The 12,735-nt window shown below is 44.7% G+C and overlaps 1 protein-coding gene across 1 annotated transcript in view; it reads right to left on the minus strand.

Annotated features, from left to right (window-relative positions):
• The window catches only part of DAAM1 (dishevelled associated activator of morphogenesis 1), a 221,469-nt gene that overhangs the window by 46,655 nt on the left and 162,079 nt on the right, over positions 1 to 12,735 (minus strand). Inside the window, exons 5-14 of the mRNA XM_019518393.1 lie at positions 11,444 to 11,538; positions 7,686 to 8,019; positions 7,039 to 7,149; positions 6,842 to 6,945; positions 6,097 to 6,163; positions 4,973 to 5,090; positions 3,669 to 3,807; positions 2,912 to 2,970; positions 1,358 to 1,545; positions 373 to 491 (exon numbers count right to left, since the gene is read on the minus strand). Coding sequence (XP_019373938.1) covers positions 373 to 491; positions 1,358 to 1,545; positions 2,912 to 2,970; positions 3,669 to 3,807; positions 4,973 to 5,090; positions 6,097 to 6,163; positions 6,842 to 6,945; positions 7,039 to 7,149; positions 7,686 to 8,019; positions 11,444 to 11,538 — 1,334 coding nt within the window. The remainder of the gene's footprint in view (positions 1 to 372; positions 492 to 1,357; positions 1,546 to 2,911; positions 2,971 to 3,668; positions 3,808 to 4,972; positions 5,091 to 6,096; positions 6,164 to 6,841; positions 6,946 to 7,038; positions 7,150 to 7,685; positions 8,020 to 11,443; positions 11,539 to 12,735) is intronic.

Genomic DNA, 12,735 nt, shown 5'->3' on the forward strand with positions numbered 1-12,735 from the left:
TTAACATTATCTCTAGGCTGACTATCCATGAAATAACCATCACTTGGCAAAAGCATCTTAACTTTTATTTCCTACACAGTTTTAACACATAATAGGCTAATAACTTGTTACTAAGAGAAACAGTTGTAAAGTACTGCCCCCAAGGTTCAAACTGCATGTTACTTGCTAAAGTCATGAGTTGCGCAATTTAAGCTATTTGCAATTCTTGGAAATTTTACAACAGTTCCTATTCTGCATATCAGAATGCTGTAATTTGTCACAATGCTCTTTATATAAACTGAAGCTTTAAGTGGGGAAAAAAAGAAAACTATAGGCAGATGAGATGAGATGCTGGTATGTGTGGCAGGGCACTTAATGTGCCTGCCACTTTAAGAGGTCAAGCAGCCTGCAGGTGGGGGAAGCAGGGACCCGGGAGCCGAAGGTGGTAAGGGGCCACCAGGAGCTCCAGGGGGTAGAGGTGGCCCTCCTGGAACAGCAGCGCAGATGGCTCTCTGAAAGAGAAGAGATGGCGCCATCATAAAAGCAGTCCATTCAAAGCCTTTTTACAGCATGGCTTAGCTCACAGGCCAGTCGCCTTGGGTTCCTCTTGCTATGGTGCACACCCCAGCCCCAGTATTAACTCATTCATCAAGGACCAGTTCAAGATGTGTTGAGTTTACAAGGCAGAAGCTGAGGACACTGTGCCCGTATGGCTGACGTTATCTTGGAAAAAACTGCAGTGGGCTGGAGACCTCCACAGTGGAAAGGCCAAATCTCTGCAGCTTGAGCAGTTAGCTGCCTGAACCCACCATGACCTACCATTTCAGTGGGGGCTATTGCGATGGCTGACACCAGAGACGACGCTGGGGAACCTCCCGGTCCCAAGCATGGGCGTGCAGGTTGCGAATGGCCCAGGCCAATATTTCGGTGCTCCAATAGTTTCACACCCTCTGGATCAGTGATTCCCCCCAAACTTTGCTGGCCCACAGGCCACCATACTAAGTGAACCACTGCAGGCAACGTCAGGTTTTGAGAGTGTCCTGCAAGCAGCATGTGTCCCATGACCTATGGGTTGGGGACTGCTGGACTAACACCAAAAAGTTCTCTGTGAGAAAGACTTTTGTGGAGCCCACATAGGACATACTCAAGGGACAAGGTGGTATCAGCATTATGAGGCCAGATCCATGGCTAGGTAAAACCTGCCCCATACCTGGCAAACTACAACTCAGATTTCTTGCCAACACAAGTCAGGCCTTTCCCACACAACAAGGGAACAAGGCGGTGTCATATACAGAATTTGTCATCTGTTTTCTCAGTTTACTGCAATGAGGAAATCTGGTATTTAGCCATAAATGGGAAAAGTGCAGGCAGCCCTCACCCGGTTGAGCTCGTGGAGCTGTGCTGTGAGGTCTGCCACCTGTTGCTTGACTTGCTTGTGCTCTGTCGTCTCTTTTTCAAGTTTCTCTTTCATCTTATTTAAGGTCAGCATCATCTCCTCCTTCTCCTGCGCCTTGGCATCGCACTCTCGTTCCTTTTTCTCCAACTTCTGCTGAAGCTCGTAGTGTTCTGAAAACACCCCCCAGCTTTCATTAAATCAGCTAGACTCCCCTTCCTGACGGTGAACTAAATACGTACTCAGGAGTATAAAGCCCATTATTCCCAAAGGAAAACAGGACCAACTCTGATCCATTACTTCCTACCTTTTACACAAAGGGCATTTACCTATCATTAAACAGCACAGTCAGGACTTGGTGCTGCATTTATTGCGACTTCCAGAAGTGCCTCATGCAACAGCAGGGAATTTGCAAATGCACTTTAAAACGCATGTGCATGCACACATGCACGCACACACGCTGAAATCCTTGGCCTACTGGTATCCAGGGCAAAATTCCTTCTAACTTCCATTATTATTATACCCCTACTGTCTTTAAGGGAAGCAGTTTTGGACAGGACAGAAGTCCCTGAATCTCTCAGCCCCTGGTGTGTGCTTCCATGGCAATATTTGAGGTTTTTTTGATTGATGCTGTCGTCTAGGGTTTTCCTGACTTGGCTTCGGCTCAGATTCAGTGAACTTATGCAGGAACTTACGTGCCTTTCAAGTCAGTGGGATTTAAGCACAAGCTTAAGTGTTTTTTTTATAAATCAAAATAAGTTCCCCTGTTGGGCCCACATGTCTCATTGCTACTCATCCCATTCAGTCTGCTGTAATAGTTTAATACCCAATGTAGCAAGAACAAGCCCCCAGCCCCGCAAAATTGTAATTTTGTCAATACATGCCTTTTTTGATCCAAAAAGTTGATATTTTGGGGGTCCAGTTTTCTATCATAACACATTTTCACAGAAATTGAGCTTTTTTCCTCCTTTCAAATTCCCGTGGAAAGATATAATGAGCATTTTGGGCTAATCTCTAATTGTGAGGACTATGGATGATGTGCAGTTTTAGCTTAAACTGATACATAATTTTTACAGATCAAATCAGCAAACTCATTTCCAGGGGGGACAGTGTGTGCATGCGTGCACATGTGCATGTAGCCTCATTACATTCAAGACATGATTAACTGGTTAATCACATCTTAAGTTACGCCCTGGTTTCACGTTCAATCGATTAATGGCATGATAAAATGACGAATAAGCCAGAAAGTTATTATACAAAATGGAGCCCCTCAAGGCTCCTCTGCTCTTCAGAGGCTGGGAGCGCCCATCACCTAAATGAAGCTCCCAGCCAGAGAAGCGCAGGGAGCCAAGCTTGCTGCTTGCCAGTGCAGAGGGAGCTCAGCATCACAATCCCAGGGTCTCCCTGACACCTTTAAGTTAACATCTGTTGGGTGCCTGTGTGTGTGTACAGTTATACCATCTATTTAGCCTACAATATAATGCATTACATTTAAATATAAATTTGTATTTATCTAATTTGTACTTTTCTATCATTTACCTTTTCGCATTTTTTCTGCTTGCTCTTTCCACTGTTTAACTTCATTTTCATTAACCAGCCTGAAAAAAAACCAGACGAGTAAGTTTATAAAACAATCCTTCCAGAGTAAATGCAAGGTTCCAGGCTACAGCTGGAAGGAAAAGCCCTTGCATAACATTTGTGACTATTTGTTCACAGGCAAACCCTGAATTGGATGTGTTGGTATTTATAACTTCTGTTATTTGCTTCCATGAATATTCATGCTACCTAATTTTTTTACATGCAAAGTCTCTACATGGCTAGCTTGACAACTCTGTGGAGTTTTCAGTTAATCAGGAAGCTGAAACAACATGTGATTTTGTTGACTGACTCACTGTAGAAATGCAAATGATGAATAAGGAAAACTGGACAGAAGCACCCACGGGCCATTTGTAAATTAATGTTAGTTCAAATGTGCAATTCACTGAATACATTCAAAGAAATCCCTAAAAGTCCAAGTCTGTTCTAGATCATTTAAAAGCAGTTCCCCAAGAAGGCGTCATCCTTATCTACTTAAGGCAATTGAGAGCAGGAGACTGAAACATCAGTAGCAGCTTACTTTGAAATTCCTGAATACTAAGATATTTAAAGGAAAAATAGTAAAGGCAGATAGCTGGTTAAAGCTGCCTTGGAGTGTGTGAATTTATCCAGATAGCACCTTCAGATTGCAATAGTAATATGTTACATTATGATGACAACGGCATCCAAGCACAATTCATACAGGAAGATGAGGTCTTACATTCGGACGACGTTTTTAATATTAAAGTTCTCCAAGGGAGTGGCGTCGGGGTCCTGCCCTTTGTCACTCTGTATGACAATTTGCTGTACAATCCTATCAAGCAGTAGCCAGTACTGGACAGTGTTACCACTTCTTTTATCTAAGTAGAAAAGAGGGAAGAGAAAGAAATGAAAAAAATAAACATGCTCTCAGAAGTTACTTTTTTCATCTCAAAATATACATCTATACAGGCATGGGTTCATATTAATACATTTATAGCGGCCTAACAGCCTTATCTCAGACACAGCACTGATGCTGGGTGTGGTACACAGATGTCGAGAGCCTCTCATGAAGACCTTAAAAATGAATAGGAAAGACATACTCGCAAAGCAACTTGTCTGAAATCATCCTGTTGTTCACTAGCAGAGACAGAACTATAACCCAGGCCTCTTCCCAAGTTTCCTCATCAGCTAGACCCTATAGCCTTCTTTCCCAGCTACCTATAACGTTAGCAAATTAAAAAGAGACCTATACTGTGCTGTGCACTGGCAATAGCTATTACATTGCTCTATAGTATGGCTGGAAAGGACTTCACAAGGTCATCTAGATCAACCCGCTGCTCAAGGCAGATCAGCTCTGATTAAACCATCCCACCCACGGGTGTCTCTAACCTGCTCATGAAAACTTCTAAGGATGGAGATTCCACAATTTCTCTACGTAGCCTGCTCCAATGCTTGTTCCCGTTTATAGCCAGAAGGTTCCTTCTAATTTCCAACTTAAATTTCCCCTTGATGCCATTGCTCTTAGTCCTGTTCCTTTTAGCCACAGAGAAAAGCCCATCTCCATCCACTCTGTAATTGCCCTTCAGGTATTTGGAGACTGTTATCCAATCGTCCCTTAGTCTTCTCTTCTCTACACTAAGCCTTAGTTCTTTTGGCCTTCCCTCATAAATCTGGCCTCCAAGGCCCCGGATCATTTTTGTCACTCTGCACTGGACTCTTTCTAAACTGCCCACATCCTTTTTGAAGCTCAGGACCCCAAACTGGACATACTGCAGGTGAGGCCTCATCAGTGCTGAACTGAGGAGTAGAATCACTTCCCTCGATTTGCAAGTGATGCTCCTGTTGAAACAATCCAGCATACTGTTGGGGTTTTTTGTATTTTGGGGCAACAAGACCATGCTGTTGGCTGAAATTCAGCTTATGGTCTGCTGTAACCCGTAGGGGTCCAGCTGCAGGAGAAAAAATATCAGAAGCTTTCATGACAGGGCAGAAATAAAAAGCTACCCCCCTCCAGAAAGACTATAAGAGGCAGAGCCTGCTTACAAGGCATTTGGAGACAGTGGTGAAGGATAGACATAAAGTGCGGGTATGCTTCTGTGTGAGTCAGCCTCTTTCTCGTAAGTTCAAACATCTGAGTTGCACTTTTGGTATCTATGTGAACCTGTGAGAAACAGAGAAATCAGGGTTGAAGGGAAGTTAGGAGACTCCTGGCCCTCTCTGACATCTTCACAAAGGCAGATCAAGAAGCTGAAGTGAGAGAGAACCTAATCCAGCCAGCTCAGCATTACAGCTTTGCAGAACCACTCCCGCAGGGACATAATGAACACAGCAAACAATAATATGATCATTCATACCACAATCTAGCTTAGGATCTTGGTGTTGTGTTGACTCTACATCCCTTGGTTGATGGGCCCATGTAAGGGACTCTAACGCTCATGGAGCTGGCCTCCAAATGCCTTGGCTTGTAGGACACTATTATTGATCCAACATGCACCACAGTAAAAGAAAATGGAGCACGAAATAAATGATGTGACTCATGCACAAGGTATCTGTAATGGACTCAGGGACCAAATTTGGATTTCTTGAGCCTTAGCTCAGCATCTGAAGGACAAGACGATACCCTTACTTGCAAGGGCACAAAACTGTTGCACACTCATTTTGATCTTAAGCAAGGATGCAAGATTGATCCCCCTTTCTTTTAAGAGAAGAGTGGACAAAAGAGTTAAGTGACTAGCTAAACAGGCACAGGCAACTGTACTTTTTAGCTGTTTTAAAAGGGGAGGGAGGAGATGAAGAATTGCTGGTCTGGATAGCGTATCAGGCATTGCAATAAGTATTTACTTGTACAATCCTGCAGTAATATAAATTTGCCAAATCACCTGAATTTGGACCTGGAATGCAAAGAGTTAAGGTTGCAGCAGGTCTGCTACACCATAGAACTGTGAATAATTAACAGCTTAAACCATTATGGTTTGACACTGATACAATCTTACTCTGTCTAAACCCCCCATCAGACAAACAGTAGTCGTACAGCAAGGTACTAAATTCAGATTTCCCGTCTCCCAGATTTAACCAACAGCAATCCCACATCCTTTCCCACAAAGAAGCACCTTAAGGGCGTGCCTATTTTAAGTGCGAATAATAGCATTAATGGTCAGTGTTCATACCAGTTCAAATCTTTTGGCAAATTCCAGTTCATCTTCATTTCTAAGCATTTCAAAAAAATCTAAATGCCTGGAGAGAAGAAAAAAATATATAATTAGGCATAGTAGAATGAACAAAGCAGTCAAATGATATGAAAGCATGTGACAGTATCTGTAAAAATGATTTTCTAGAGATGATGGGTCAAATCTACAGGACATTTAGGCAAGTTAAATAATTAGAGCAAGAAACTTAGAGTTATAAGAAGGGCACTTAGCTATCACATTTGATATGGCAACAATATCACTGATAATCATGCTCTCTCTCTGGCACAGTCTTTGGGGAAAAAAAGGATAGGAGGAGGAAAAGCAACACTTGGCAAATAGTGGCAATGCACACGTGATTTGTCAACACTACCCAAATCCTAGTTAAACCCTAATATTAGGGTGAATTGAGAACAAGGTGGTAGAAAAACCTAGGTTTTGCCCAGTTGGCAGGTAAGTGAAGAGCACCGAGACATATGAGAAAGGTAAGCTCATTACATACAAGGCAATAGGCAAGACACTGCTGTCCCACACAGAGCAAAGGCCCCATTCAAGTCAACTTTCACCCATTGTTTTGAACAATTTGGGATTTGCTTAGAGGAGCCCGAGACACAGAATATGGATTTCGCTCTCAGCGGTAGGAAGCAAGTCCAAAAAGAAACGGGGACATAAAAAAATCAGATGCATGTAGTAAACGAGCTGCAAGTTCCCTCCCAGCATGATTCACCTGTCTAGCGTTGAATTTTCATGCTCCCTTAGTTTATCGATAACAGGCTGAATTCCCAGCATTAGAAACTCGTATCGAAGATGGAGTCTGAAATCCAGGCTTTCCTGAAAAGAGAAGTTGGCGGATGAACCCTGCAAGATGCCTTCCCACGCAAGCTTTGCGTGTCCCGTCGCCCCAAGAAGCCCCCTGCAACTTACCACGCCTGCCCCTTGGCTCAGGACTGCATTAATGAAGGACATGATAGCTGTCTTCAGGCTCACTTCATCCCGATACCTTCCCGTACTTTTATCCAAGTCATTGATCAGGGTCTGTCAAATACATGACATTGAACCACAGGCTGGAAAAAAGGATCCTCTGAACAAATTACCAAACACAGGCAAAAACTAAGGTTTTCTTTCCCCTCTGAGTTTTCTGAAGAGCGTAAATCTGTTGATATCCACTGGAAATCATCTCACAGGGCCAGGCGGGATTTTAAAGCTCCTAGATTGTGCCTAATTTTTGCCGGGCAATTCAGAGAAGAACCAACAGGGAGCTCCTGCTCTGGTTCCCTGGTCAGCATGAGCCAGGCCTGCAGCAGGAGCCATTGAGGGCTGCTCTACCTTGGACTGCCTGGCTGCCATCCCCAGAAGGCCACTCTGGTGGGAAATGACCTGGGTGCTTCACGCACTGGCCACACCAACTCTCCAAACACCCTCAAAAAGAGGGCGAGGGAAACGAGGCAGAGGAGATGACCCTGATCAACTTGGGGGATGTGTCTGGTTTCCAACTAGGCAGCACAGAGGCAGGGAACCATTCCTTCGACATTGAAATCTAGAAGCGTGGGGCTGAGATGATGGCCACGTACCTGAAAGCGGGTCCTTTCGCTGGCGTATTTCTGGTAGTGCAGCATGGCCTCCAGTACCTTTTTGTGGCCCCCGGGAACCAGGCACACAGCGCCCATGATTTCCAGCACTGCCACCTTCGTCTTAATGTTCTCCGTGCTCAGACTCTGAGCGATTACATTGATACTCTCCGAGTGGGCCAGGACGTGGGCCCGCCCCAGAGAGTTGTTCATTAGTGCTTTTATGCATCCAATGAGCGAGGTATGTATACGAGACTCGGCGGTCTCATAGTCCATGCTTTTTAGGAAGTTTAGGATACACGACAAGCCGTCCAGGTCGATGAATCTGGTTACAAACCTGTCAGAAAGAGGATCGCTTTAAACCCCAGAGAAAGAATCCCCTATGCAGCACACGAGGCTGGTTGTTTCTCCTGTCCCCCCTTTACATTGAAAGCTCCAAGTATTTTTCTGCAACAGATTAAATAGCAAAGCTGTCATAAGCTCTCTCTAGTTCAGAGCAAGTGTGTCCAAGGGTTAAACACGGGAGAAATCAACCAAGCCCACTCACAGTTGTTACTGGACTGCATTTCCTTGGTGATGGGGCTAGCACCAAAATTTGTCCCAGTGCACCTCTGCCATGTCTAAGGCACGGGCACATGAATAGTAACCATGAGGTTTACGAGGGCAAGGATTTGCAGCAAATCAGTTACTCCCCTATACCCGCCTGTGCGTAGGAAAGCAAGCCTCAGTGCAAATGGGGTAAGCTCCAGTAGTTTTAATTTACTGTGGGTAAGAGCATGCACACCAGCAGTTAGCTCAGAGCAGATGCTGGATTGTAAGGCCTCACCCTTACTGCTGTGGCTAGGAAAGCAACCAAAACACTGGCTTGCATCCATAGATGCTTCTCAAGCAAATCCCGGGTTGTCATTCTCCCCTTGTACTCAGCCTTGGTGAGGCCACAGCTGGAGTACTGCGTCCAGTTTTGAGCTCCACAATTCAAAAAGGATGTGGAGAAGCTTGAGAGAGTCCAGAGAAGAGCCACGCGCATGGTCAGAGGTCAGGAAAACAGACCTTACGACGACAGGCTGAGAACCATGGGGCTCTTTAGCCTGGAAAAGTGCAGGCTCAGGGGTGATCTGGTGGCCACCTATAAGTTTATCAGGTGTGACCACCAGGATCTGGGGGAACATTTGTTCACCAGAGCACCCCAAGGGATGACGAGGTCGAACGGTCAAACTACTACAAGACCGTTTCAGGCTGGACATAAGGAAGAATTTCTTTACTGTCTGAGCCCCCAAGGTCTAGAACAGCCTGCCTTCGGAGATGGTTCAAGCACCCACAATGAACACCTTCAAGACCAAACTGCATGCTTATCTTGCTGGGATCCTATGACCCCAGCTGACTTCCTGCCCTTTGGGCGGGGGGCTGGACTCGATGATCTTCCGAGGTCCCTTCCAGCCCTAATGTCTATGAAATCTATGAAAACCTGGCAGGAACATGTTGCTAAATCAGCAAAAGATGGGGTAATGCATCTACACCAGCAGGATACACCCTTGTGTAGCTACCTTGCTACAAAACTCTCCCTGAGCCCCCACCCACCCTACTTTACTTCCCAAGCAGTCAGCTAGGACCAGGCCCACATTGGACTAAAAGGGACCCCTGGGTGACCGAGCCCAGCTTCCTCCTATCATGGGTAACCACCTCACCTAATCCCATTGCAATCGAGCTCCGATTGAAAAGGAGATTTTGTCCCCATGACTCCTGCTGTTCCAGAAGCTAATTCCTCTAAGCATTAGAAACCTTCTAAATTTCTCCAGCTCACAATTATTCACAGCTAATTTATACATATTTGTTACTGTCCCAACCTTGTTCTTTGTCTTAAGCAGCTATATTTCCATGGCATTTACTGCCAGCGTATTTTTAGAAAATAAGCCTATCCTGGGTCTTAATTTTGCTGGACTAAAGCCAAGCTCTCCTAGTCTGCTCTTGTAAGACAGGCCCATTCCTCCTCGGCATTCCAGCAGCCCTCTCTGAACCCCTCCAGAATTTATCTCTCTCTAACATGGGTAACAGATGAGCTGACACCAGTGCCTAGTACAATAGCAATAATACCACCCTATCTGTACTGGAAACACCTTGTCTAATATATTAGGATTGCATTTGCCTTTATAGCTGCTTCTCCCTGGGGGCTCATTGACATTTTATGATCAGCTCCTACAATCTTGGCTTTCTCCTCCTCTTTCTCTGCTATTTGTTTCACAGTTATTTTCTAAATAGAAGATTAAAGATTTTATCTAAGACAAGTTATAAATACACAACTAACAGGTAACATGGAACAAGGCCCAATGGGGATTCACTCGATTGCGAAGGTCACGTATGCCCCGCATCATTTGATGACATTTGTATTTGTGCAAGACACATGCCTAATGCCAGATGGACTAGATTCATTGTGTCCGTGTAGAAGGATACCTGCTGAGCTGGAGAATGCAAGAAAAGCATCCTAGCGCTCTCTTTGTCTTATGGCAAAAGAATGGCAGAGGTAGCAGGGGGCCATCCACTAAGGGGTTAATTGAAATTGCAGCCAAAACTACCTTTATACTTCAAGTACTTGCTAACACTTCAACTGAAGCCCCTGGCAAAAGTAACACTCATTTTAGGGAGAGCAGAAGGTGTCCCAGAGGATAATACTTTCGAGAGCACCTACATCCTATCGCCATTCCAGGTGATTTAAGTTTCTATGGCATTAAGGTCGTTTTGAAAGTTTTACACCAAATCAGCATCTAGGCTGGGGTTTGCCACGGCAACAAAAGAGTGCTGTTCCTGAATCTCCCCGCATTTCAAATGAGTTGGATATCTGCCTGAGAGACCATTAAAAGTCCCACCTACCGGCAATACATTCAACTCCATTTGTTCCACGACGTACATTTTTAACAGGTGAAATTTTTAGTGAATCCACAAACACTAGTAGCACTTTGAAGCTGATCAAAAGTGTTCTCATGGAAACAGGCTTATTTCAAGAATGTGTTTAGGAAAAAATATCAGGATTTGTTTCAATGAGGCTGTGTCTTTATCCTAAATATCACACAGAAGGCTTTGTTTCGCAAACCGCTGCTTCATTTCAGAGGTAATTTCCCGTTACAGCAGTAGCCAGGTAGTTTGCAGGGGTAGGCTGCTGGGATGCTCCAGCTGTTTGCAGTGGCTTTGGTTTCAATGAGTGTCCCTCTTCTGATTAGCGGTGCAGCACCATGGCAGTGCTCTCGCCGAGTGGAGACACGATGGTTTTTGCGACAGAAGCTACAGCAAACAGCTGCATGGGCTCATCCTTTCCTCAGCCACCTGCTGCAAAATTCACTGGTCGGAAACCGGCCAGATACGAATAAGCCAGGGTCTACTGTATGAACACCACAAAAAACTGGATGCCTGAACAAAATGGTTTAACCTACTGGAAACAAAATCCTTCTGAATGGGACGCTGAAAGGGAGCTGTTGTTCCACCTCAAAAAGAAAATTTCAAAACCACATTATTTCCCATGACACAGAAATTTTGCTTCCCCCACAGCTCCACTGGACACGTTCATCCCCCACTTCACCCATGCGTTACCTGGAGGTGGGGCAGCGGTCTGCGTCTGACTGAGCCCGTCGGCTGGGAGTCCTTGGCTCCCAATTTCATGCTCAGCCCTGACATCTTCTGCTTTTAAAAATTCACTTTTTATTTTTAAAATACCCATGCTGGAAAACACAGCCCAAAGCCATGACAACATAAAGAAAAGGAAAGGGAATTGCCTCATTGGTTTTGTCCTCAGTGCGGTCTTCAGACTTTCTATGGTTTTATTTCTCTCCTCCTCATCTTCTTTTTCCAAAGCGATTAGCGATTTTCTCTGCAAGTGGAAAAAGGCAGATTTAGGAGACAGGGTTTAGCTCTTTTCCTATGCAGACCAAATACACCCGGCTTACTCTCCTGTACAGCGCAATAGGAAGGCTAATGTTTGCCATACTCTGCAGCGCTGACCAAATGGCTGCATGAGCAAGGCACAGCTAAAATCAAGATATGTGCACAATGATATTCTGGGATGAAATATTTATGTGTATTGCATTAATGTCTGCAGACTTTCCCAGCACAGCTTAGGGCACCAACGGGTTAGGAGTGGTGCAGACCCAGAACAAACAGCACCAACCGTGCCCTCTCCCACCATCCTGAACACGTCTTCATGATTTCTCTCCTGGTCAGGGAAGGATCATACCTGTTTTTATAGATAGGGGAACTGAAGCAGAGAGAGGCCAAATGAGTCACCCAGGCTCTCACTGCAGCTAGTCAGGAATAAAAGACAAATATCCCAACATTTTTTTGTACGCTGACCATGAAAACAAACTCCCTTCTTTACCTTGCTCTGCAAAATTAGTAACACTGTTTGCGTTTGGAGGGGGAGGAGAGAGGCGAGCATGGGGGATGACTGCACAGCTAATGCTGACCTCCAAAAAGATCATCATGAGATTGGCTTAAAAATTTGGGAACAAAACAGAGTTCCTTCTATTTACATATTCATTTTTGAACCTCGATTATTTGTGTTTTTGAGCTTCTTTCCTCAATAACCACCAAAAATGTACTTTAAAAAAAACCAAACCCAAAAGCAGAGGTTCTCATATGAATCACATGACTCCAGGAGCAGAGGATGAGAGGAGGAAATGGCTCCCTATCAAGTATCTCAAAAATTGTCATGAACATCCTGCGAGTTTACTGACACCAGAGCTGAACCGTAACTTTATACATAAACACGCCTGAGCCTGTGTATAGACACACACACAAATGTCTGTTCGCTGTGCATGTTAAACTCCATTTCTCTCTCTTTTGCACATCACTATTAGCAGCAGGCAGCGTGGAGGTATACCTCCGGCATGCTCAAAGCTAACAGCTTTGTCTATTTGAATGGCAAAGCTGCAGACTTGCTGGCTTCTCTCCTCACCCACCTGGATTCTGTTTCCTAATAGTGGGAAATGTCCATCAGTGAAATTCTGAGCAAACAATGAACAATAAAGCAAGGAGGTGGGGTTTTTTTTTGGGGGGGGGGGGGGGGGGG

The sequence above is a fragment of the Gavialis gangeticus genome, unplaced genomic scaffold, assembly GCF_001723915.1.
Source record: "Gavialis gangeticus isolate Ggan-Ray unplaced genomic scaffold, GavGan_comp1, whole genome shotgun sequence".
NCBI lineage: Eukaryota > Metazoa > Chordata > Crocodylia > Gavialidae > Gavialis > Gavialis gangeticus.